This window comes from Kogia breviceps, chromosome 12 (genome assembly GCF_026419965.1).
Source record: "Kogia breviceps isolate mKogBre1 chromosome 12, mKogBre1 haplotype 1, whole genome shotgun sequence".
Lineage (NCBI taxonomy): Eukaryota > Metazoa > Chordata > Mammalia > Artiodactyla > Physeteridae > Kogia > Kogia breviceps.
In genome coordinates, this window is record NC_081321.1 from 93933102 (window position 1) to 93959240 (window position 26139).

The 26139-nt window shown below is 55.6% G+C and overlaps 1 protein-coding gene across 1 annotated transcript; it reads right to left on the reverse strand.

Annotated features, from left to right (window-relative positions):
• Positions 1-23122, reverse strand: NPTXR (neuronal pentraxin receptor). Its single transcript, XM_067010633.1, has 6 exons — positions 23012-23122; positions 21895-22818; positions 8507-8732; positions 7423-7670; positions 4627-4806; positions 1-4251 (listed from the first exon to the last, which is right to left on the reverse strand). Exons 1-6 carry the CDS (start codon positions 23120-23122, stop codon positions 4027-4029), a joined length of 1914 nt encoding a protein of 637 aa, XP_066866734.1. The 3' UTR covers positions 1-4026.
• Between the last annotated feature and the right edge of the window lie 3017 nt (positions 23123-26139).

A 26139-nucleotide genomic window follows, 5' to 3' on the forward strand; every position in this document is an offset into this window, starting at 1 on the left:
TAAACATCATGTTTATTTTGAACATTCAAATTTACAGAAACAAAAAAGTAACAAAACCATGACGTATCATACACACACACGCACGCACGCACGCATGTTGCATCTCATGTCACTTTATGTACAAAATCAGGCAGAAGGAGAGGGGGAGGCGGGTCGCCAGTAGGATACACTAATTTCACAGTGTCCGACAGCTCGACATGCTCTCTCACTGCTCAGCCTGGGCCCATGCGAGCCCCTTCCCCACCCAGCAGGGTCGGGGGTGGTGCCGGGAGAAGGGGTTTAGAGTGGCAGGCAGCTGGGACAAAGAGGGTGAAGAGAATGAGTCCATCTCTGGGAGAGGTGTCCCTTCCCCGGTTTGCTCAGAGCAAGGCTGCTGGGAAATGTAGAAAAGGAGGGAGCCATTTCGGGGGCGGGTGGGGACGGGGACTGGGGCCACCGCGTCATGGAGAGAGCACTGAATGCAGAGTCAGAAATCTGGGTTCAGGTCTCCCAGTGTCCCGGCTGGGTGCCCCCAAATGAGGCTCATCCTCCCCTGGGCCCTGGCATCCTCATCTGTAAAACGAGGGCTTTGGAGCCCTTCCTGCCCAAATCTGTGGTCCTAGGTCACGCACAATGGTGGCAAGGTGATCTGCCCCCTTGGGATGTTGACTAGGGGCACCATGTGCCATGCCACAAGGTGGGAAAACTGGCAGATAAGAGCTGTGAAGCACCTGGCACAGGGCTGGGCCCAAAGCAGGGGTTTGAGAAATATCAACTTTCTCCCCTTCGCAGCCTGGGATTCTCAGGAGACGCCCAGCTTCCTCTCCCCTTTCAGCTCTCCTGGGAACTCCAGCTGGTGCGAAGGGCACCCCGCACGGGGACGTGTTCCCTGAAGGGGCTGAGAACCCTCCCACGGCCTCACCCAAGGGGGTCCGGGCCCTGGGGTCAGCCCACCCGGCATCCCTGTTCCTCTCGGTGCGGTCAATGGGGTCGGAAGCAATGGATGACCAAATCCCACTCCACAGACAGTGGCAGTGCCTGTCCCCTCAGGCTGAGGGGTGGGTCCTGGATGTCACCTGCCTTGAACTCTGGACTCCATCATTTGCTGGCTGATTGACATGGGCAGGTTACTTAACCTCACTGGGTCCCAGTTTCTCTACTTGTATAATGGAGCTAAGAACAGTCCTAGCTTAGAACTGTTGTGAGAATAAAGGAGTTGATCCCCGGGAGGCACTCAGCACGATGTCTGAGGCTTAAAAAGGGCATAACAGACATGGCTCCGGCCTCGTTTTCAGCCAGGAGTAGCTTGAGGATGCAACTGGGCGCCATTTCTCTTCCCCGTCTTTTTGGCTGCGCCTGGGAGCAGCTGGAGGTCAAAACTGGAGTCCAAACAGCAGGCATTCAGCAAAGGTGAGAAGGATGGTCAGTAGATGAAGGAGGGGTGGGGACTTCGGGGCGTTCATCTTTCTGGAATGGAAACGGGGATCCAGGCCACTCACCAGTGGCCCAGATTCAGAGCCTACAAGTGTCCTCAGTTTGTTCCTGTTCCCTCTGGACGGATGACCAGGGTGACTCAGCACAGGTCAGATGTCTCATGATCACCACGAGAAAGCAGAAAGGACTTGGGATGATGCCTCTGGGTGGGCTCAAGTGATCAAACAAGTTCTTTCACCTTCTCAAGACCCTTTCTTTCCCCCCAAGGCGTCCACAAAAGCTGTTCCCTTAAAACCAATAACAGAAACCCAATAAAATCCAGTGTCCCCGAAATCTAAGTTCCGAATTCCGCCATCACCCCAGCAACAGTGTATGTCATTATGAGACGCTTGACCCCGCACTGAGGCTGATGTCATTGGCTGTTACCAGGGCAACTCAGATCTCGGCAGGTTCTGGCTGAAGTGCACCATCACTCCTTCTAGGCGGAGTTGGGCTGGAGGGGCTGAAAGGTCTTTCTGTGCTCTGTGCTCTTGAAATGGAAACGAGGATCTGGGGGCTGGAAGCGACGACAAGTTTTGGAAAAGCCTCCATGGCCCTGGGACCCACTGTCTGCAGCTCTTGCCTAGTGCCTCAGGCTAAGTGGACGCGGGGAGCGGAGACAGGGACCCAAAAGGGGGGCAAAAAGCCACCAGTGCCCATCTGACTCAGGTAGCCAACAGATGCCCAGACACCTGGTAGGTGACTGGCTAGAGGAGGGACACCTGTGTTCTCAGGTCTCCATTCCTGCCAGAGTGCCCGGGGATCACACCCCTCCTCCCCTACCTCCTGAGGGTGTGGGGGTGGGAGTGCCAAGACATTTGTATGTTTCATAAAGGAAGGTGGGCCAGTGGGCATGCTGGAAAGCATTCTGACCTCTCAAATATCCATTCTCTCAGGTATAGGCTGGACTCAAAGACCCTCATGGGCAGGAAACAGAGTGTGGGAGAAAGCACTGGGTTCTAGTCCTGGCTCTGCTCCATCGTGCTGTGTGATCCTGTGCAAGTCACTTGCCCTCTCTGAGCTCTTCTCCATCTGTACAAGCAAGAGGTCAGACTGGGTGGCTTTTCTCAGCTCTGATATTCTTCTACTCTCTTGGGGGAGCTGGTGGGGACTCAAAGGTAGGAACCAGGAAGCCACCGGCCCTTTGAGACACTCAGATAGGTAAGGGTGCCAGGCTGGGGGAATCCAGAAGAGCTGATCTTTACAATCTGTGTATGAGGTTGGTCTGCTTTGACCCTTGCCCTTGACCCTGACTCTTTGGAGCCAGCTTCTGACCCTGACCCAGCCTAGCCAGATCCCATCTGCTGCCCAGTCCCAGGACGTGCCCCTGCTGTGCCCCTCAGTCCTTGGGCAGGTCCTCAGGCTTGTCCCACCCTATCCACCTGAAATCACAGACCATCTCACTTTTGATCTGGAGAGCTCTCAGAAATGACCGAAGCAAGGGCCTCAGTTCATAAAGGAGGAAGGTCAGCCCGGAGAGGGCAGGGACTTACAGAAGACTACACAGCAGGTTAGCAGCAGGGCTGACCAGGGACCAAGGGCTCCCCCTCCTCATCCAGTGCTCTGCACACTACTCCATGCTCCTCCCTACCCTCCCGGCTCCTTCTTTCCTCCCCCAAGGCTGCAGGGCCATGCAGAGCGGGTAGCTGTTGTGGGTCCCCTGGGGAATGTGCCTCTGTTCCATGCTGTCCCCAGCCCAGGCTGAAGTGGCCCAGGCCCTGTCCTGGCTGCAGAAGGGGAGAGGTGACCATGCCAGTGGGCACAGCTGTGGATGGGCGCAAGGGGTGACGATGGCCCTTTGGCCTCCCGGAGTCTTGGTCCCTAACCCTCCAGGCTGGAGCGGGGAAGGGAGTGTCCTGGAAATTGAGGTGGGGCTGGGCCAGGCATGGAACCAACATTCAAACCACTGCACACGAAGAAACAAGGAAAGAGGAGGAAGAGAGGGGTGTAGATGGGGGGGGGAGGCTCCATCAAGATCCCACTGGCCTTGACCGGCAGCTGGCAGAAAGATAAAGGAGGGCTGAATTGGAGTCTCCCATGGTTCTGTCTTTCCCTCTCAGCTGGGGGACAGCTCTATAGCCTGTTATGGCCCTGAAGAGGAAGGGGACAGGCCTGTTGCACGGGGGACGAGAGGGCAGATAACCAACCTTGCCGCTGAGACAGTGGGCCCGTCGCGCATACACGAACTCATGGCAGGAGCTGTGAGATCAGTGGAATCAGCTGTGGTGGACAGGGTGGGGTGGGAGGTGAGAGATGGCTCCACTCTCATGCCAGCGGGGGTGGGGGGGGGAGAGCCGTGGGCACTGCTACGCACCCACTGCCAGGCCCTGGACTCACCCCAGGCTTGAGCTGTTGACTTGAGCTGCTTGTCCTCATCCGAGTGGGATTAGGGGACGGCCATCAAGGGCAGGGCGTTGTGGAGGTGTGGGTATAGGTGGTGGAAATGGGAGGCGTGGCCAGGAGTGGGGCAAGAAAGGAGGCCAGTATGTGGGTAGGCTGAGGAAGCAATGTGACCCTACCCCGGAAGGCCCCCGAATTGGCAGGCAAGGGAGGGGCCCTGGACGAGGTGGTCTCTCATGCCTTGGCCCGTCCCTTGCAGACATCAAAGGCGGCCTTCGTTGCACCCCCAAAGGCCTCCACCAGCTTGTCTTCCCAGGGGATGATGTTGCCCAGCAGCGGCCCCGTACAGTTGGCAATGCCCAGGACCTGGGCAGGTGTCAGGGTGTGGTCCCAGAGGTTAAATTGGGCAATGTCGCCCACGAAGGCCTGGGTGGCATCAAACCGGCCACCGAGGGTATCCTGGACCAAAAGAGCAGAGAGGAAGGGAGACATGGAGTGAGGGGACAGAAGAGACAGGCGGGACCTCAGAGAGTCAACCCCCTGTCCCTGCTGAAGTCCTACCCACTCCAGGTTCGAGCCCCGCCCCTCCAGGTTCGAGCCCCGCCCCTCCAGACTCTAGCCCCGCCCCTCCAGACTCTAGCCCCGCCCCTCCAGACTCTAGCCCCTTGGGCAAGTCTCTGCTCTCTCTGGGTCTCACTTAGTCTGCCCATCTGCAGAATGGCTGGGCCAGACTGAGTGCTCGCTGCTGTGCTTTCAGGGACCCTCCGCCTAGCCCTCCTCCTCGGGGGCCCTGAGTGGGTGGGATATCTAGCTGCATCCCACCCTGAGCCTTACCTGCTCTTGGCCCAGGATAAGGATCCCATGAGGCTTGATGGGGTGCCAGGCGGCTAGGTTCTCACCGGAGCCCCGCAGCTCTCCATCCTGGTAGGCAGACCACAGGCCGTCCCTTGTGGTCCAGGAGAGGCAGATGTGGTGCCAGCCATTGTCCTTCAGGCTCAGGGGCAGCTGGGCCACCTGAAGAGAGGTCCCCCAGCCCCAGGTCAGAGGTGCCACAAGGCCCAAGGCTGGAGCGGTGGGATAGGGACTGGGGAGACCGGTGTCCCTCCTTCCAGGGACTGACCCGAGGCTTGACCCTCTCCTTCCTCCCAGCTCAGAGTCTTTCCGACCACTCTTTCCTCTTTCCCCACAATACATCAATATAATCAGGCAGCTTCACTCAGATCACGAGGGACTATTCAGGGTTGGTTTTCAGCTGTTTCTAGGTGGTTTACTCACTCTCTAACAGGCCTGCAAGGTCATGCAGGGCGGGAGCTGAATCTCACAAGCCTACCTTCCCCTGAATACCACACACAGTGCCTGGCACACAGCTGGGCTCAAGAAGTACTGGCAGTGGTAGAACAAGCCTTAGACTCAGAGGCCGGGCACTGCCAACCAACCCCCTGTGGGACCCTGGGGAGGCTGCTCTTTCCTCCCTGGGCTTTAGTCTCCTCATCCGTAAAGTCAGGGGTTTGGGCAAAGGAAAGCAAATATGCAGCCACCTCTGCCTCCTCCTCCACCCAAGGCAGACATGGCTAATCAATCATGAGCCTAGACTCACCCTAGGAATCTTCCTCATCACAGTGCTCTCAGAAGCCACAGATGATTGATTAGAGTTGGCCTGTGATATGAAAGGTACTTGCTGCCTCTGTATTTGGGGCTCCCAAAGGGCTCTTTCATCTCCTAAGTTCTCTGAGATCACAGTTTATTGCCTCAGCATTCTCTGAGGCCTACTTGGTGCCAGGCCTTGTTCTGGACACTGGGGGTATGGATCTGGTCCTGGTCATAAAATAAGCTGAGTCTGCACAGGAGGGAAGGACTTCAGGGACAATATCACAAGACAGAGTAACATAGGGGCCATCTGGGAGGTACAGAGGCTGTGGAGGCCCAGAGGGAGAGAGGGGTGTGGGAACAGAAGATGTGAAATCTAAACACATCTGGAAGTACAACAGACTCTGGCTACTCCGTTGCAAGGCAAACCAAGTGGCGGGGGGCACAGCAGAGGCAAAGGCTTAGAGGCTGGAATAAAATGAGAGCTGTGAGTAGCTTGTGAGGTTGGTGAGCAAAAGGCCCCAGAAGTTCAGGGAACTGGGCCCTGTCCAGGGTGCTGAATTCCTTTTACTAGAACTGAGTGCTAACCGCGGGCAGAGCCAAAAATGGCAGCCAGGGGGTGTATGAAGGGAACCAGGAGGGAGGATCTAGATGTCATCCAGCTACCCTGGTGGTCTTAGGACCTACTGGGCTACAAGGGAAATTCACTGGCCCATTTCCCTCCTCCTCCTCCAGGACACCCATGAAAGGCACCTCCTGCTAAGCAGGGTTCTGCTGGGTGTCAGCCACTCCTAGCAGCCCTGTGTGGCTGTGGCCTGGTCACAAGTGGGTGCAATATATGTTACCTGCATTTTCAGGGAGTCTCAAAATACCACCATGCCTGCAAGACCCAAAGCAATGTGGCAGGCCGGGGAAGATAGTTGGGGGGAATCGGGTGATAAGATGCTCCCCTTCCTTCCCCCTTGATCACCATGCTCCTGCCACGTCACTGCCCCCAGTCCCCCTACCTCGTCCTGCCCTGAAGCCAGGCTCGGGGAGGGGGGAGGGGGTGGGAGTCCTGGGCATGGGGCAGATGGGTGACCCAAGGGCAGAACAGTGGAGGGGTTAAGAGGTGGTTTCTGGAGCCCAAGACCCCAATTCACATCATCGCCCCTTCACCAGCTATGTGGCCAGGGTGCATTATTTGCCCTCACTGAGCCTCAGCTTTTCCATCTGCAAAATGGGGATAATAGGGTGTCCACCTCCTGGTGCAGATGGGTCAAGGGTGATCATATGGGTAAAGTATTTACTAGCACAGAACCTAGAATAATAAACATAGCTCACATTTATCGAAGTTTGTTAAATGCTAGGCTCTGCTCAAAGCCCTTTACATGTATTTAAGCCATTTATTTCTCACCACACTCCTATGAGGTAGAGAATGTCATCATTCTTGCTTTACAGATGAGGAAAGTGAGGCAAGGAGAGGGTAACTGACTAGTCTAAGGGCACACAGTGGGTAAGTGGCAGAACTAGGACTCACATCCAGCATGCAGCCCAGAGGCTGACCATGGCGCCATCCTACTCACCATGTAGGGGAGGAGCATGGGGCTGGCTGCAGGGGGCGGGGCAAGGAATCCACTAGCACTCCCTCCCGCCCTTCCTCCCTCCCTCCCCAAAGAGGTCCTTGGACATCACTTGCTTCTCTCTTTGGCCAGAAGAATGAGCAGGGCCCTGGCGGAAGACACTTCCAGCCCTGCTCCTGTAGCCGCATCGCTGGGGAAGTCTCTTAATCTCTGTGAGCCTCACGTGCTCCTCTGTAAATGGCACACCACCGCTGACAGCCTCTCTTGGACATGAGCTCCTCTTGCCAGCCCCAGGTCTGGCTTGTCTTGAATTCCCAAAACCCAGCCTGGCACACACCAGGCATTTCACGTGTGCTGATTCTGCTGAGCAGGAGAACTGCGAGGGGCCACGGCTGTTTGGGGCCCAGCACAGTACAGATGCTCCTGAAAGGGCCCCCCTGCCCCGCCCCCCATCCCTCCCACTCGGCCCCCCCCCGCTCACCTTGTCATTGATCAGCAGCTCCATGGGGTCGTCGCCTGCCTCCAGCAGCACAATCTCGTTGGCCTGCCCAGGCACCGAGTAGGAGAAGGGGGTGCCCTGGCCGCTGCCGCCCGACCTGGACCGCAGCCACATGCAGACGCTGAAGGCGTAGAGCTCGGGCAGTGCCTTCCGCACGCGGGCGTACATGTAGTTGTTGCGGATAGGGATGCTGATCTTGAAGGCATCTGGGGGGCTGTAGGCTGAGGACCCTGAGGGGGGTGAGCAAGGGGGACACGGTGGGGGTCAGTGGACACTGATGGGGGGTGGGCAGGGCATACTCCAGAATGAAGGTTACTAGTCCCCCGGTAGCCCCAACTCACCGATAAGCCTCTTAAGGGCTCACAAAGTTTAAAAGATGCAAAAGGTCCCTGAGAGCTCATGAGTCCTAAATCCCCATCTTTCAGGTGAGGAAAATGAGGCCTGGGGAGAGGAAGTGAGCTTCCAAGGGGACAGAGCAAGCCAGTGAGAGCTGTGGAATGGGGAGCGAGGTCTCCTGATGCTCACACCTGTACGCTGTCCAATATGTCATGTTTTTCTGACCCCCTGGCGGTGCCAGCCCCGGGTGTTAAACAGATGACAAAATTCTGACATCGAAGGTGCTATTGTGGTGGTGGTTAAATGCGTGGACTTTGGAGTCAGACCTGGTTGAAGGTCTAGATCCACTACTTACTGGCTGTGTGACCTTGGGCAAGTCACTTGACCTCTCTGAGCCTTGTTTTCCTCAGCTGTGAAATGGGGATAATAACAGTACCACCCCTGTATGGTCTGTGAAGATTAAACCAGCCGATGTATCAAGTACTTAGCCCACTCCCAGAATACAACAAGGGCCAGAAAACGCTAACTGTTAACAATAATGATAACGCTCTCTCCCAATTATTCTCTCTCTCTTGTGTTTCACAGCCTCTCCCACCATCCCATCTAGCTTTAGCCTCTGGAGAGCATGAAAATGCTTTCCAAGTGAATGTGCCACCCTGAGGACCCATCCAGGCCTCGCCTGCCATGCCCTCTGTGGGGCTCAGGACCCACCGTGGGGCTCAGGACCCACCGTGCTCCAGTTCCGCTACACGGTCCTGCAGGGCGTCCAGCTCTTTCTCCACCTCCTGCCGCTGCTGCTGGCTGCTGTGCCCGAGGGCCACGCGCTCCTTCTCCAGCGCCAGCACCTTGGCCAGCAGCTGCCCCTCCAGCTCATCCATCTTGGAATGCAGGGTGGTGGGCACCACGGGCGCGGGGGCTGGGGCCGCTGAGAAGTTCACCCGGGCTGGAAGCTCCTGCTGCTCACGGGGCACAGAAAGGGACACACGAGGTCACTTGGAGGGAGGAAGGAAAGAGACAAAGGGCCCAGAGATGCCCACCACCCCTGCTGAGTGACCCCAGGTGAGCCTCAGCTTCCCCATATGTCAAATGGGATGGCAATAGCAGCTTCAGGCAATAAACGTGGACTGGGTGTCTAGCAGGCCGTTTCCAGTGCTGATGCGTGACGGGGAGCTGAAAGCAGGCTGGCTGCTGCCCTCAGGACAGCTCAGCCTATGGTGGGGTGGGGAGCTGGCAGTAGAGAGCTGGAAGGGTCCCCTGGGTGGTCTAACGTGCAGTTGGGATGGAGAGCCACTACTGAGTCCTTCATCATGGGCAGGCTATATCTCGATGGGTCCTTGAAGGGGTGGACTGTCTTAGTCTTCACTTAGTCACATGTCAAGCTTCTCTCAGGTGGCGCAAGGCTCTGTGTGAACGCTGGGCAGAGCCGGGGAGGCACGAACCAGGGGCTTCTGGAATACTGCTCCCGTGTTGAGGCCACTCCAGGCTAGCGTGTGGTTAAGATCACACACTCTGGAGGCATACAGCCCAGCGTTCAAATCCAGCTCGAGAGCCAACCTGCTGTGTGGCCTGGTTCTCTCTGAACCCCTGGCTCCTCTCATGCAGCACAGGACAACGGTACCTATTTAGAAGGGCTGTGGGGCTGATTACATGTGGTAAATGCCCATGAAGAGCGCCTATTTACTGCACTTACCGTCTAGGGCAGCGTGTTCCAGGGTGGTCTCTGACACCCCCATCCTGCCCAGGATGAGGACAAAGTGTTCAGAGCCCCCCTTTTTCCTGTCTTAATACCCCAGCGGGAAGGAGAACTGGGGCAGAAGCCAGGGCACCTCTCCTTCCCCCTCCCCTGCTGGAGGAAGCCCCTTCTGGGCTGGAGGAAGGCAGGTGAGGCCACAAGTCTTGACTCTGGGAGGGGGCAGCCTCTGGCAGATACATCACAGGAACGTGGGTAGGAAATTAATAATTCACTGAGCTTCTAGGAGCCACATTAGACCATCCCTGTCTCCTATCTCCCTTTTTCCCTTCTCCACGCTCCCTACTGACAGCCAATGCTTCCTCACTGCCCAGGGGCCCTGCTGGTTCCCACTCCACCTGCCCTGGGCCCTGACCACAGGCTCAGCCCCAGACCTGAGCTCACTGAATTCTCACGACTCCTTCACCGAGCACATATTCAGTGAGCACCTACTATGGGCCGGGCACTGCACCAGGTGCTGAAGAGACGGCCGAGGGCCAAACAGAAAACCAAGAGCACAGCCTAGCATTCCCTGAGTGCCACGTGCCTGCAGGGATGGCCCCACAGCCCAGGGCAAGTACAGGAGACCCCTCCCAGCTTCACTGGCCCAATCCTGGCCTTGTTGGTCATTTGCTGTGTGACACTGGGCAGGTGCCTTAGCCTCTCTGAGCTCCATGTGATGAGGGGATAAATGTGGCCCCTGCTTCAAAGTGCTGGGGGTGGGGAGGGCAGTGCAGGCAGAGTGGCACTGCCACACTCAGCGCCCGAGAGAAGGGAGCAGCCACCACAGACAGTGACGTGACCTTGCGCTGAGGAGTTGGAGGGACTGACACTTGGTTCCTCCACTCCACCCCAAGAGCGGCGGCAGGTGGGCTAACCTCTCTGGTGTCATTTGTCCTTCTCTACAAAGTGGGGACTTGGAGTGTCCGGCTCACGGGGCTGTGATCAGGGGAGCCCAAGCCTGGCCCGGTGTGGGCCACTTTATCCCTCACAGTGTCCCATGGGAGAGGACACAGTCACCCACCCATGCAGATGCCTGCTTTGGCCCACCAGGTGGGGAGGCCAGGTGAGGGGGGCGGGGCACGGATGGATGAGCTGCTCGGTACACCCGGCCCCACCCATGTTACACTAATCTTCACTTTCCACTCTCCAGGGGGCTCCTTGTAGGAATCCTGACTCTGCTGCTGACTAAACACAAAGCCTCAGTCTCCCCTTCTGTAAAATGGGGACAACGGGCCCCACTCTGTCCATCCACAGGACAGATGTTAAGGATGGAACAGTGGACGTAACAGGTCCTCGTGGACTGTAAAAGCAGAATGCACACTGTGAGGCTTGAATACATCAGCTGATGGGGAGCTCACTACCTCTAGAATCTTCCCTTGACCACAGACAGCTTAAGGAGCGACAGGACCAGCCAACCACTGCATCTGAGGCGACTGGACTTCCGGGAAACCTTGGGCTGAGGCAATTAGCTCACGGACTGCCTTCCACGTCAGCACTGGGAGGGCCGGGACTGGGTCTCCTCGGCCCCAGCACCATTCCAGCCTCACTTTCCCTCCTTCCACTGGGCCTAGCTGGGCACGAGGGGCACACCTCTGAAGAAGAGAGTACCAGGCCCACCCTCGGCACTTTCCATGTATTTTCTCGTGAATCCTCACAGCCACGTGTTTTGGTTGGTACTCTTGGTGTCCCCATTTCACAGATGGGGAAACCGAGGCAGAAGTCCTTTTGAATTTTCTACAGTGATGGGACCGGGCAAAGCTGACCCCTCTGGAGCCAAAGCCTTCTCTCTCTAGCAAAGCGCCCTCCTCCCTTGGAGCGAGAAAGACCTGCCAGGAAGGAACAGGACGTCAAGTGCTATTTACACAGATGCCGTTGCGAGGAGACACTGCGCAGGCCGAGGGAGGTGGGCACACAAGCTGTTCTTTTGTCAGAGCCGCCAGCTCTGCAGGAAGGCCAGGGAGGAGGTGGGCTCGCCAGATCCTGTGTGGCCCCCTCCCCACCCCAACGTCTGAATCAGAAGAACATGACTCCCCCCACTTTCCCATCTGCTGCGGGTGCGGGCTGTGCCGCGTGGGCTCTCGGCCTGATGCCAAGAGGGCCCCCAGCACAAGACGATAGGGAGACGATGATGCCATCACCCCACGAGGGTCCTGATGGGGGCTCAGAACCCACTCCCGTCGTGCTGGGAGTCCAGGGTGGGGTTTGGTGTAAGTATATGGGGCCTGGAGCCAGAGCCCAGCATTCGGGTCCAGCTCGGGTAACGTGTCCGGCTCATCAGCACTCAGTAACAAGCGGCCAACAGAGGCAGCTGTCCTTGCCACGCACCGCGTGCCAGGCCCTGCACTCCAGAAGCACTGTGCAAACATTCCACGACCCCTCTCCACAGCCTGGGGAAGTAAGGAGGCCCACTTTACAGATGAGAGAGCAGAGGCTCAGAGAGGTGAAGTCATCTGCCTGAGGCCACACAGCTGCGCGGTCGCAGACCCAGGACCCCAGTCCAGCCCCTTCTGATCCCAGAACCTGCTCCCATGCTTCCCGCCTACCCTGACAGTTCGTCGGTCTACCAAATGGGCGCGGTGTCGGCTGCCCTGCCTGCCTCAAGGGCCAGCAGAAGAGGTTTTAGTGCCACGAGAAGGCTGCGAGGATCTGGCAGGTGGTGTCAGACCGTGCCTTGGGGCAGCTTCACAGAGGGGCCTGGATACGAGGGACCTGCCTACGCAGGGTGGCTCTGAGGCCAGGGGCCAGGGGAAGACCCTACCACCTTGTCCCCAGTGGGAACAGCTCCTTTCCTTGGGGGAGCAGTGAGAAGGTGCTGGATTTTGGGGACAAGGTCCCACCGTCTGCGCAGCTCAGCCCCGCCCAGACAGCACAAGGCCCAGCTCCGGGGGCAGCAGGGCAGGTGACGAGAGAGCAGGCCCGGCGGCGGCAGTGTGGGTCAGGCCTCCTATCTCCCACCTCTGCTCAGCCCCCCAAGTCCTGTGTGAGTTTGCCCGGGCTCACAGCCAGGCTCCACCAGCCCAGTGACCTTGTTATGTAAAGTTTGCATGCCTCGGTTTCCCCATCAGCAAAAAAAAGGTACAAAAATAATATTATCTCGTAGCATCGTAGTGAGAATTAAATAAATTAATAGATATAATGCCCTTAGAGTTGGCACACGAAGTGCTATGGATCAGTTACTATTATGGTTATTACTACTTAAACATGTATGTTTAATACTACGGAAACATCTCCTGAAGGAGCCTCCCCTCCACCTCCACCCATAAATTTTTTTTAATCATTATATTGAGAGACAGGACCTGAGGCCAGGTTCTCTGACTCTGGTTTCCAAGTCTTTTCCATGACACCATCATTGCTCAAACTTCAGGAATATGTGAACCATTTGCAAGAAAGGAATCTCCATTGGAGTTCTATCTGTCATAACGTTATAACGGACAGGGTGATATTAACGTTCCTCAGTAAGAAATCAGTGAAACCATTTTGCATTTTCTTCTGTTATTAAAGTTGTACATTGTCTGCTCAAAAAAAAAAAAATCATTATATTGAGGAAAAAAGCAAGTTACAGAAGAACAGTTAGATACCGTTCCCACAAAGGTGCAAAAATTCCAAACTAGATCACGTATATAATAAAAGCATGAAGGAATGCACGGAGAGATAAGTACAAATTCAGGACAGTGGTGACCCTCTGTCACCTGAGGGAGACCCTGAGGGGCATCAGCCGTTTGCAACTCTTTGGGGTCTTGAGCCTGGGCGAGGACCTGGATGGTAGCCTTTATGCCTCTGTATATCTCTGAGGTACTTCGCAATAAATTTCTTTTACAAAACGGGGGGAAAAATCCAAAAGCAGAGTCTCTGAGGGTGGAATCTAACCCTGACTCTTAACCAAAGCCTCACCTGGCTCCTGAATCCCCCACCCCAGCCCAGGCCACCATCGTGAGGCTCCGACTCTGGCCCTTCTCCACACAGCAGCTAGAGGCAGGCACCTAATTGCAAATCCAAGCAGGTTGCTTGAAATCCTTCAAGAGCCCCCTTCTCCCACCAATAAATACCCTGCCCCTCTAATCTCAGCCCTTATGTACCCCCGGAGGCTACACTTCATTCCGACCGAAAGTCTCCAGCTCCCTCTCACCCCAGGGCCTCTGCACATGCCGTTCCTCCTGCCAAGAACACTCTTCCCAGCCCCATCCCACCTCCTCTGGCCAATGCCTCCTCACCCTGCAGACGGCAGCTTCCCTGGCGACTCAGCTAAGATGCGCCAAAGGGACAGGGAAAGAGGGTGTCTCCGGAGGAACTGCGAGTCCTCGCTCTCACTCATTCATTCATTTATTCATCCATCGGTCAACATGTACTGTGGCAACACAACGCCATGGGTACCAGCATGACTCTCAGGTCACACAGGCCCGTGTCATTCCCAGGCTCCCCACTTACTGGATCTGTGGCCCTGGGCAAGCTGCTCAACTCCTTTGACCCTCGGTTTCCTCAACTGTAAAATGGGGATAATAATAGTATCCGCATCTTAGGATATACATAATGACAAAATGAAAAAATATGTAAAGCCTGGCATATAAAAATGGCTGATAAAGAGTCATAACCATTATTATTTCCTGCTATTATGGAGAGCACAGGAGAGCACAGTGAGTAGTAACTGTGTAGATGTGGGCCCTGGAGCCAGACTGCAAAGGATTGAAATCCCAGCTGAGTGGGATTTCAAGGCTCTTAAACTCTCCGAGCCTCGGTTCTTAACCAAGGTTCTTACCTCTCTGAGCCTCGGTTTTCTCATCTGTGAAATGGGGAGAGTAACGGTCTCATGCTTTTCATGGGACTAAGTTGTAAGGCCCTTAGAACAGGCTGGCATAGAGGGCGCGCTCAGCCCTGATGCCTCTTACCGAGTGCCAGGTGCTGTGGCTCCCTAGGCAAATAAGGCCAGCGCCTGTCACAGCAGCGCTCTCAGCTGGCGGGGGGAGGCTGCCTGGGAGCTGTGACAGGGACAGCACCCGCAAGAAGCTCTCTGTGGGGCGGCGGGGGCACGGCGAGTCGGAGAAGGCCTCTCAGAGGGGCTGTCCTGCTCCCGCCTTCCTCCCCAGGAGCCGGACCAGCGGGCTGCTCTGTCTCCATCTAACGCTGGCAGGGAGGGGGCAGGAGAGCAGGTGGCAGAGGCCGGACTGATCTTTGTCCTGGTCGCCACTGCCAATTTGCAGCTGGAATGGAAAGAAGGCAAATGGACCTCTGTGCACCAAGGGTGCCAGGTTGGGGCAGTCGGTGTGTGGGAGGGGAGGAGGCCAGGAGAAGGGGAGATGGCTCCCACAGGGTGTGTCCATACACCCTCCTGGGCTCTGAGGCCCCAGAGCAAGTGACAAGGCACCCCAAGCCCAGGCCCCTTCTCCTCTCCCTTCAAGTACTCCCCGTCAAGCTGCCACAAAATTCTCTCGGAGGCCCTGCCTGCCCACACACCTTCTGGGTCCTGGCCAAGAATCTGCAGCAGAGACTGAGGACCCCCACGCTCAGCCCATTTTCATAGAAAATCCTGGCTGTCATCTTGGCTCAGTTCTGCCATGCTGTGTGGACTTGGGCAAGTCACTCAGCCTCTCTGAGCCTCAGCTTGCCCTGGAGTCAAACGAGGGGTGGTGGTGGGGGCACCTAAGAGCTTCCGCTTCGGGATTGGCTGCTTCGAGCTCTGTCCCGAGTTCAGCGGGGGTCACGTGCCCAACTGTCCTGGGGAAATCGAACAGCATTGTCACTCGGCGGGTGGGGGAGCGCCAGCTCCGGATCTCGGTCCACCTCCCACAGGCAAGGACTTCACGTGATGGCCAACAAACGTGAGAAAAGGTGTTCGACATCACGAGGCATCAGAGAAATACAAATTAAAACCACAACGAGTTCACTACACACCCACCAGAACGGGGAGTGTCTTTTAAATGACCATAGCAAGGTTGACAAGCTTCTCAGCAGGTGGGTGTGCAAACACTCACTGCCACTTTGGAAAAGCGTTTGGCAGAAACTCCTAACGCTAAATATATGCCTCTCCCGGGACCCAAGCATCCCACTCCTGGGGATACATCCAGGAGAAATGAGGACTTTCAGCCAACCAGAGATATGCCAAGTACATTCACGGCAGCTTTATCTGTAATAACCCCAAACCAGAAACAACCCACATGTCCATCCACAGGAGAATAGGTAAATAAATTAAGGTATCGCCACCATGGAAACACTACAGAGCCCTGAAAAATAACAAACCACAGACACACACACCGCGACTGAAGGTCAGACAATGTTGAAAGAGAACACCAGACACAAAGGGGTGCAGCTTCTCTGAGTCGATCTGAGTGACGTTCAAACACAGAGAAAACTGACCTACAGTGACAGAAACTGGAACGGTGGTACCTCTGGGGAAGTATGGACTTTGGGGTCACAAAGGAGCCTTCTGGGGTGCCAGAAATGTCCTGACTCTTATCTGGGTGGTGCTTTCATGGATGCAGCCATATATGAATTTTCACTGAGCTGTACACTTAAGATCTGTGCCTTTTTAAAGTAAGATATGTGAGCTCTTACATATATTGAATGTAAGATATACCTTAAAAAAAAAAAAAAAAAAAAAGGCCCACAAGTAAGTCCCTGTCTTCCGCCCAAGCGACTCTTGCCAGGCTTGGAATGGCAGGAAGGGTCTCCTTTCCCAGGTGAAGCCCTGCCAGGAATGAGAGGCCTCCAGGGCACAGGATGCCCACGCTTCCATCTGACAGATGGGGAAACAGGATCAGAGAGAAGATGGAATTTTCTGAGGTCACAGCGAGCAGGTGGCAGAGCTGGGGTGTTTTAAAACCAGGGTTTCTTGCTAGAATGCAGGTTCCACACTGGCAGAAGTAGGGGTTAAGGGCTTCTCAGTATGGGTGCCCCACCTGGAGATGGGGGGAGACCAGCCACAGGGAGAGGGGCCATCGGGGTCTGCAGATGGCCTAGAGGGCACTAGGTTCCACGTCCTCCAACAAAAGGCCGATGGGCAGGAGCTCTCTCACTGCACTCTGCTGGCCCCTTTTGTGGCCAAAGAGGCAGGGGCAAGGGAACCAGCCCCCGCAGAGCAGAAGCTTCCAGAACGGGCAGGAATGTAAGAGGAAAACAAAAGCAACCAATAGACTTTTAAAAAGGCACCAGGGCTTCCCTGGTGGCGCAGTGGTCGAGAGTCCGCCTGCCGATGCAGGGGACGCGGGTTCGTGCCCCGGTCCGGGAAGATCCCACGTGCCGCAGAGCGGCTGGGCCCGTGAGCCATGGCCGCTGAGCCTGCGCGTCCGGAGCCTGTGCTCCGCAACGGGAGAGGCCACAGCAGTGAGAGGCCCGCGTACCACAAAAAAAATAAAATAAAATAAATAAAAAAATAAAAAGGCACCAGAAGATTCTATAAGCCACTTTGTTTATCTGGAGACTCCTCTGAGGAACTGGCGGTCTGAGAGTGAGTGGCTGGGGAGTCGGGGGCCACATAAACATGGAACCTCCATACTCCCCACCACAATTCCTAATCAGGAAACATCTGCCCAAGAACTCAGAATTTAGAGCCCAAAGGGCTCAGATCAAACCCAGCCCCTCCTAACCATTTTACAGATTAAATAAATGAGGCCCAGAGAGAGAAAGTGATTAGCCTAAAGTCACAAGCAAGAAGAACTCGACTTTATGCCACCCAGCCTTCCTATTTCAGTGAATATTCAGAGCTACGAGGTGTTTAGGGAGCATCTGCCCACTGTATCATTTTATGAAGGGGAAACAGAAGCCAGGGGCGGGGAGGGCAGGAGGTGATTTGTCTGGCTCTGGTTCCTCCAGACTCTAGGAGCCTCCATTTCGTTATCCGGAAGATGGGAATGCATACAGCCTGCTTCATAGGTCTGAAGACTGAAAAGCTAACATGTACATAGTAAGTGCCTAAGAAATGTTACTTGTTGTTATTATTTATTGTTTTCAGCCTCCTGATTATCTTGGCAGCCAGCACGACACGGCTTTGAGGACTGGCCCTCATCCCTCTCGTTCTATATGCTCTGAGGCAGAAATGGTCCAGGGCAGTATCCAACAAGAGGTACTTCCCTCACCTGTCTTTCTCACTCTTCTGAAGATAGGTGAGGTCTGACCCCTCCAGATGGATCTAGAGTTAATGATGAAGAACAAGGGCTCTGGAGCCAAACACTGACAGGGTCAGATCCAGGTTCCAACGCTGTGTGAACTTGGGCCAGTTTCTTAACCTCTCTGAACCTTGGTTTCTTCATCTGTAAAAGGGGGACAGAATAGTACCTTCCTCATGGAGATGTTCTCAGGATTGAATGAGATAACGAACAGCACCTGACACATGGTAAGTGCTCAGGAAGCATGAGCTATAATTGTTATTAGGTCCAGGAGCCTCTGCGATCATTATCAGGGTGTTCCTTTTCATGGCTTCCACCCCAAGATGAGCTTGCCAGGCAGGATTAAGAATGTGCTTTATGTCAAAAAGTCGCTGCTTAAATCTATCCTGAAATTTCATTTAACGGATAAATTAGTGCAAAAACAGAACACTGTAACATGCATACGTGGCTGGCTGCCCCATAAAACGGTCCTTTCGAAAAGTGGTTTTTGGCCACAGCCATAAAAGTCAATAGCATCTGACCCAGTAATACCACTCCTGGGAATTCAGCCTAAAGAAATACTTCAACAGACTTAAAAAGAAACAAACAACTATCTGAATGAAATCGACCCTGCAGTGAGCATCTAGAGGCAAAAATAATCAGAAACAACCTACATGTCCAGCAACAGGAGACAGTCAAAGGACTGATGGATGGTGGAGCCTGAGATGGACCCCAGGATATTATGGCCGTCATTAAAATGGTAATTACCAGCAACCCAGCAACTCAGGAACAATGTCTACACTTGGATAAAGGACCAAAAGGGGGGCTGTAAAAATGAATAAAATGGTGAAATTAAATATAATTCCCTCTGAAATCTTTTGACATTTTTTCAATTAACAACAAAAATAACAACAAAGATAAAAACACAGAAGACAAGCAATTTCTCCTAAGCCCTCAAATGTGACTCCAACTGGAGGCCTGTGGAGAGAGGGTGGGTGAGGGGGACCTTTCCTCCCCTTTGGTAGTCGTCAGCCCAGTGGGGTGGGGAGGGGAGTGATGCAGAGAGGTGGGCAGGGGTGGGGGTAGGAAGGAGACAGAGGGTGATCAGGGAAGGCCTCTAGGAGGAGGTGTACTCAGAGCAGACTTAAATGATGAGTATGGATATGCTGGGGGTAATCTAGACAGAAGAAGAAGAAACTGGGAGACGAGCCAGATACAAAATGGCAGCCTGGGGGCAGGCTGAGTTTGCACCACAGGGGAGCCCCATGGGGTGAGCTTAAGGAAGATCCCTGGGGCTGCCTGGAGGAGGATGGACGGAGGGGTGTGCCTGGGCAGGTGGGAGACCAGCAAGGAGGCTGCTGCAAGGAGCCGGAGAGATGAGGCCGACTGAAAAGGGGAGGGGAGGGGAGGGGAGGGGAGGAGCCAAGTATGGCTTCTCAGAGCGGACCTGAGTTCGGGTTGGGACATGATGAAGGTAGGGGGTTGGTGGGACATCCAGAGGGAGGTGCTCAGGAAGCAGTTGGATCTATTGGTCTGAAGCTTGGAGACAAACCCGGGCTGGAGACGAAGTTGGTTTGGGGCATCACGGTGGAATGGTGTCGGAAAGCCTCAGGGTGTGGCTGAGTTCACCCAGGGAAAGTGAGAGGAAGGCCAGGAGGGGCGCACATGTTACAGGAGGAGGACCCAAGAGGGGACAGAGAAGCAGAGAGGGTGGAGGGGCAGGTGAGAGGTACCTAGAAGCCAACCGCATGGAGATTTGTAGAAGGGGATGATTAACGGGGTCAGATGTTGGAGGGGTCCAGCAAGATAAGGACCGAAACATTCCCGTTTATTTTACCAACTGTGGTGACGTCACCACGAGCACTTGCCGTGTACCAACGTGGGAGAGAGACTGGTGGCGAGAAAGTACACCCTGAAAACCTGGGGGCCTCCTTCTGAGGCTTTTGGATGAGAAGGGAAGGGAAAAACTAGTCAGTGGCTAAAAGGTGCATGGGGTCCAGCTGAGACCGGTAGTCTGTTGGGCTCCAGACCCTGACCCCTGCCAACCACCCCAAAGAGACTGGCTCTGGTGGCTGCCAGGCTCAGAAGGACAGGCAGCCCCTCCACGTCCACTGCACTCAGAAAGCAGAAGGAGTGTGTATAGGGAAGCAGGTCTCCCCCACCTAGGAGGCTGAGCTGGTGCCAAATCCCAGCCACCAGGATACCCCCAACCTCAGCAGGCTAACCGGAAGGGAGCCCACCCTGCCAAAGGCACAGGTGCAGGTCCAGGGCAAGCCCAGCCCTGCCAGCCCCAGACGTGGGAGGAACCACGGGTGCCATCTGGGTGTGGGGGCAGGGACTAGGGCAGGCAAGGGGAAGTTTATTGAAGACCAAATCTTTTTTTTTTTTTTTTTTACATTAATAAAATCTATTTCTAAAAGGAGGATTTGTTCCCATTTTAAATTTTGGCTATTTAAAAAATTGGTAATATTAGAACTTAATGTTTAAAATAGCAATCAAATTGATGGAGCATACCTCTGCCAGACACTGTTCTGGGCCCTTCAAAAAGATTAACTCACTTAATCCTCCTAACACTCCAATGAGGTAGGTGCTAATACTGTCCCCATTTTACAGGTGAGGAAACTGAGACTTCCCTTCACTGTTGACTTTCTGTGTTTCCCTGATTATTTTCCTGCTCTCAGCTCTCATCCTAGAAATCCCCAGAGCTGGAGTGGGAAAAGGGATGCTGCCGGCAGGTAAGACTCTAGGCTTTCCTCCTGTCTCTGTCACTCACCTGAGGAGGTCTCTGAGCCCCAGGTTTGGGGTTGGCTGTGATAGCTGCCTGGCTGTGCTCCGACACCCTGCAGGGTGGGTGCTGACACCAACACGGACTTTCTGGAGGGCCACTGGGCCATGGCCAGGGCCAGCCTTCCGTACCAGCAGCATCTCCTGTGCTGCTCGGCCAGGGATGTAACTGAGAAAGCCGTGGAGAGGGAGGAGTCCCTGTCTTTCCTTCCTTCCAGCCATTCTCTTCCCTTTGACAGCTGCACTCAGTTTCGAAGGAGGTAATAAAGGGGGCAGCTGGTGCTGTGGCCTCTTTCTCCCCTGCTCTTTCCACGGATCCAGTTTTGTTGCTAACTCCCTTCCCTGCAGTCTGGAAGTCGTGGATGGCTAGGGGGTGGTCAGTGTCTCCAGATGTCTGTCTTGCCTAGTATGTCCAGCTTCCCCTCCAGGTGGCCCCAAATAAGTTCTCACAGGGAGGTAGAGGTCTGGCAGCTTCAAAGGAGAAATAGCTGGCCCAGGATCACAGGACAGCCAAGAGCTGATTCCACCTGTTGGACCCCTTGTGTCTGATCCTGAGCCTGGGCCAGGAACATCTGAAAAAGGTGAGTGGAGGGGGAGAGACCCAGGTGGGACCCTATTCTCCACTCAGCCCCCACCCCACAGCTGCCGGCTTCCAGGCATCTTGTCTGGGCTACCACCATCTGAGCTCCTGCTATCAAGCCCAGGTGGGGGGCACCCACGTTTGGCTTATGAGACACTGTTCCCTGCTCTTCCGCAGGAGAGGAGGACCCCGAGTCCCTTGGACAGCGTTCCTATCTTCTGACCATAGGGACTGAGTGTGAGGCTGGTGCTGCTTTGGGGGTGTCTGAAAGAAGGAAATAAAACGGACATTTAGGGCTTCCCTGGTGGCGCAGTGGTTGGGAGTCCGCCTGCCGATGCAGGGGACACGGGTTCGTGCCCTGGTCCGGGAAGATCCCACATGCCGCGGAGCAACTAAGCCCGTGAGCCATGGCCGCTGGGCCTGCGCGTCCGGAGCCTGTGCTCCGCAATGGGAGAGGCCACAACAGTGAGAGGCCCGCATACCGAAAAACAAACAAACAAACAAACAAACAAACAAAAAAAAAACGGACATTTAACGAGGTCCTAGTACGTGCTTAGCATTTTCATGTACCTACATTTTCATCAATCCACACTACAGGTGGACACCGTTATACCCATTTTACAGACTCGGAAACTGAGGCTTACAGAGGAAAAAGGATAGGGAGCGAGGCTTTCCCGTGCGCCTCCTGTGCCTTAGTCACAGTGTCAGTCTCCGGCCTTAGTCACAGTGTCAGTCAGTGCGCTACCGGACTCCTCCCTTCTCCCCCTGGGAGGCAGGCCCAACCATCCCCTTTGCACAGACGGAAACCCGAGGCTCCGACACTCGCGGGGTCTCCCCGGGGTCCCTCAGCCGGCGGTGGCGGCGGGACCCCGGGACGCCCTCGACTCCCTCAAGCGGCCCCTCCCACCCCCCGGCCAGGTCCCGACGGCGCGCGGCGCGGCGCTCACCTCGATGCGGTCGATACGGTCCCGGAGGGCGCGCACGGCGTCCTCCAGCTCGAGGATGAGCGTGGGCGAGTCCCAGGGCCCGTCGGCCATGGCGTCGCGGCGGGGCCCGGCGTCCTGGAGGCCGCGCGGCAGGCCGCTCTCGCAGCGGCCCAGCTTGCCGGTGAGCTCGCGGATGGTGTCCTGGTCGGCGCGGATGCGCGCTTCCTGCTGCAGCGCCGTCTGGCGTAGCTGCTCGGCCGTGCTCTGCAGCAGCAGCAGCTCCTCGCGCTCGCTCGGCGCCGCGTCCCCCTGCTCGGCCCCCGACGGGCAAGCAGCCGCCAGCGGCGTGCACAGGAAGCGGCTGAAGAGGGGCACGGGCTGCAGCGGGTGCGCGCTGGCCGCCGGAGCCCCGGGCAGCGCTGGGGGCCCGGCCGAGCCGCCCGCGCCGTGCAGCGCGCTCAGGCTGCGCTGCGGGCCCGGGGACGCGGCGGCGCCCGAGGCGTTGTCGGCGCCACCGGGCAGCGCCCGCGCCGGGCTGGCCGCCAGGGGCACGCTGGCGATGATGCAGATGACGGCACCGAGGAACGCCAGCATGCCCGCGGCCAGCAGCACGGCCAGGAACTTCAGCGTGAGGCGGGCGGCGGGGGCACCCGAGGCCCCCGGCAGGCGCGGCGGCGGGGTCGGGGCGCGGGGCCCGGGCGCGTGGAGCCGAGCGGGGCCGGAGCGGGAGCGGGAGGAGCCGGAGCCAAAGCTGTTGCCGCGGCCGCTGCTGCCGCCGCTCTGAGCCCGGGAAGCGCGAGGAGGAGAAGGCGACGGGCGCCGGGGAGGGGAGCTGGCGCGGCGGCCCCGCCCCTCCGGCTCCTCCGGGCCGGCCCAGCCCCGCACCAGTTCCGTGCCGGACGCCGAGCGGGGGCGCTGCCCGGGATGCGGCGAGAGCCTTATCCGCTGCCGTCACCGCGCAGAGGGCGGTGACCCAGTGGCTGGGCGGCGGGATTCCCGGGCGACCCCCACCCCACCCCACCTGTGCTCTGGTCCCCTCCCGGAACCCATGATGCCGCCTGCTACCTTGCGGCGAGCTTTTCTCCGCGTCGGGCTCTGTGCTGAGGGAGCCAGGAGCTTGCTTACAATTAAGCCTCACCGTGGACACACTGACGGTACAAATGAGGAAACTGAGGCCCACAGGGGTCAGGTCGCTGTCCAAGATCACGCGGCTAGTGTGCGCTGGAGCAGCATTTGAGCTCAGGAACATCTGACTGGACCCAGACTATGGAATGGAGCTGGGCTGGGCGTGGGGAGAACAAGGAAAGCGGCCAGTGCTGGGGGCAGGGGACTGGAGATTTTGATCCACCCTCTCGTTATACTGTGGCCACCTGCCTGTCATTTCCCACCCCAAACTCCCTGAAAGAGCAGAGGTCACTCCCCTTCAGAAAAAAAAAAAAAAAAAATCTTCCTGTGGTTTCAGAGGGCAGCAGAAGTTCCCTCCTCTGAATCTTTGGGAGCACAGAACATCAAGGGTGCCAGAGAAGACCTCTCTCCCCGCTGCAGAGTACACTAGCATGGCAAGACCTCAGTGACATGTGGATCAGACACTGGCAGGAACAAGCAGGCGTGGGAGAGGGCTCTGGTGCGGGGGTGATGCAGGAGCCTTTTACTTTCTCCTGTCAAAAAAGTCTATATATATTTTATTGCAAATTAAAAATTAAAAATGTTAAAAAAAAATTCTACCATCCTTCACAATTCAGCTCCATCTCCAGTTTTCCACAAGGCATCTCCTGACCAGCATGGGTTCCCAGAGCTGGAAGGGTGTTCGGAAGGCTGGGATAGAGGAGACGGGCTATGGCTCATGGGAGCACTGGCCAAGGCCACACCCAGGCCTGTCAGCCTTCCAAGCCTGCATTCTTGACTTGAAGGGAAGGCTCACCCTGGGGCTCTGGACCACCATGGCTGCCGTGTGGTCTCTGCAGAGTGGTGGGGAGAGACCAGAACATTTCTCAGGAGGCAACAACCCTGGGAGACCCTGTTTGGCTATGGGGATCCTGCCCAGTGGTCCCTGGGCACATGTTCCACACACCCCACCCCACCTCCAGCCTCAGGATAATGCCTTCCCTGCTTACCCGATCTCTGGGAGTCAAAGGTTACCTGAGTTGTAAAGTAAGAGCAAATCAAATGCCAGCTCTGTACACGATGAACCCCCAGAGCCGTATGTGCATGCATGTGAGTTAATACTCATTGGAGCAGTGACCTGGAAACCTGCCAAGCAGCACAGCTCAGATGAAGCGCCTCCCTGATGGAGAGGTGGGCCAGGATCTCTGAAGGTGAAGGCAGGCAGGAGGGGGCTGTGAAGTCCTTCAGGTGCGTGAGGCATCGGGACTCCTGGTGCATCTACGTGTGTTCTGCGAAGACACAAGCACACACAGTACATCCTGGAAGGACAGAGGAGGCCAGGAGAGGGGGCTGCTTCCAAGAGCAACAAAGCCTCTGTGGCTTGGGTACCAAATGGTGCCACCTTTATGTGAGCTGCTCCACGAGAGATGGACAGCAGTTGGATAAGTGGGTCCAGAGGCTGGAGTTGAATTTTGTTTAAACTGATTTGTTTATCCCCTAGAATGACTTTTGTGTGTGTGTGTGTGTGTGTGTGTGTGTGGCTGCTCTGGGTCTTAGTTGCGGCATGCAGGATCTTTAGTTGTGGCATGTGGGATCTTTAGTTGTGGCATACATGCAGGATCTAGTTCCCCAACCAGGGATTGAACCCGGGCCCCCTGCATTGGGAGCACGGAGTCTTACCCACTGGACCACCAGGGAAGTCCCTAGAATGACTTTTTAAATCTGTGATACGGACACGTCACGCTCCTGCTTACAAACCTATTAGTGGCTCCCCATCCCCATCCCTTTGTGGAATAAAGTCCAAATTCCTTAAGAGGCAGTATTATCTAGTGGTCAAGGGCATGGATTCTGGAGCCAGAAGGCCTAGTTCAAACCCTGCATCTAGCTGTTACCGGTTGCATGACCTAGTTTCCAAAGAGGGTAAAGTCTCAGGTCTTTGATAGTTCCTGATTTCTGCAGTCTGTAAAATGGGGGGATAAGAGTACGTGGAAAGCCTTAGTAAACGCTGGGCCTTATTATGTTAGCTTCTCTTGGTTTATGAGACTGTTGGTAATCTGGACATGGCCCACCCTTCCAGCCTCATCTCCTACCCTCACTGGCTGGAGCAGTACCAAACTGTGCATAATTCTCCCCAAACACCAGAATGTCTCCTATCTCTGCCTTTGTTCACACTGTCCCCTGCCTGGAAGGTCACCCCCTCCTTCTTCTGTGATTCATCTCTATCCCCAGCATCCAGCATGGGGCCACGCCCAGGGCAGCTGCTTGCTAAATGTTTGTAGAACTGTTTCCTCCACGGGCAACCCTGGCTTCTGCTGGAGGTGGAGGGGGGAGATTAGGACAGGGAGGACTTGAAACTCATCTCTCTGGGGCTCTGGGAGAGACCCCCCCCCCCCTTGATCCTAACACAGCATTCCTCAAGAGGTGGTCAGAACAGGATTCTCAGGGGAACTTCCATAAGACTGCCAAGAGTCCTCACATTTTCCCTCTAAAGCTCATGTCTCTGAGGTTTTTATTTCTTTACTTTCATTCCATCCTTAGGGAAAGGGAATTCTGCCCTAAATGAACAAACAGAGTCATTCATTCAAAATATATGTTTGGAGACCAACTTTGGACCAGGCAGAGCGCCAGGCACTGAGGAGAGCTGGAAACAAGACAAGCTCACAGTTTTATATGATAGTGGGGAGGCAAGCAGTAAATAAGTGAATAACTAAATAAACAAGTTAATTTATAATAGGGAAATTTTAAAAGTGACATGAAAGTTATAGGAAGTGTGTGGGGGGTGGGGAGTTAGGAGATGGGCATTACTTATAAGGTTGTCAGAAAAGGCGTGCATTTGAGTTGAGACCTGAATGACCTGAGAAACCAGCCATGTAGAAACTTGGGGAAGGACTGAGTGTTCTAGATAGAGGGAACAGCTAGTGCAAAGGCCCTGAGGCAGAAATGAGTTTGATATATACCAGGAACAGAAAGAAGGCCAATGGAGCTGGAGCAGAGTGAACTCCCAGGGAGAAAGGAAGCTGGAGAGGAAGGCAGGGTGAGGTCATGTGGGCCTTTACAGGCCAGGAGAAGGGAATGGGTTTGATTCTAAGCCCAACTGGAGGGCTTTAAGCAGGGAAGTAACACCATGTGGTTTGTGTTCGTAAAAGGTCAATGGTAGTTGTG

Excerpts from the sequence above, each read along its gene's own strand:
- NPTXR (XM_067010633.1), bottom strand. The coding sequence starts at position 23,122 with ATGTTCCTGAGCTCAAATGCTGCTCCAGCGCACACTAGCCGCGTGATC. Across the intron at positions 7,671-8,506 it reads TGTAGCGGAACTGGAGCACG|GGTCCTCAGCCTACAGCCCC; the intron begins GTGGGTCCTGAG and ends CACCCCCCTCAG. Across the intron at positions 4,252-4,626 it reads TTATCCTGGGCCAAGAGCAG|GATACCCTCGGTGGCCGGTT; the intron begins GTAAGGCTCAGG and ends CTTTTGGTCCAG.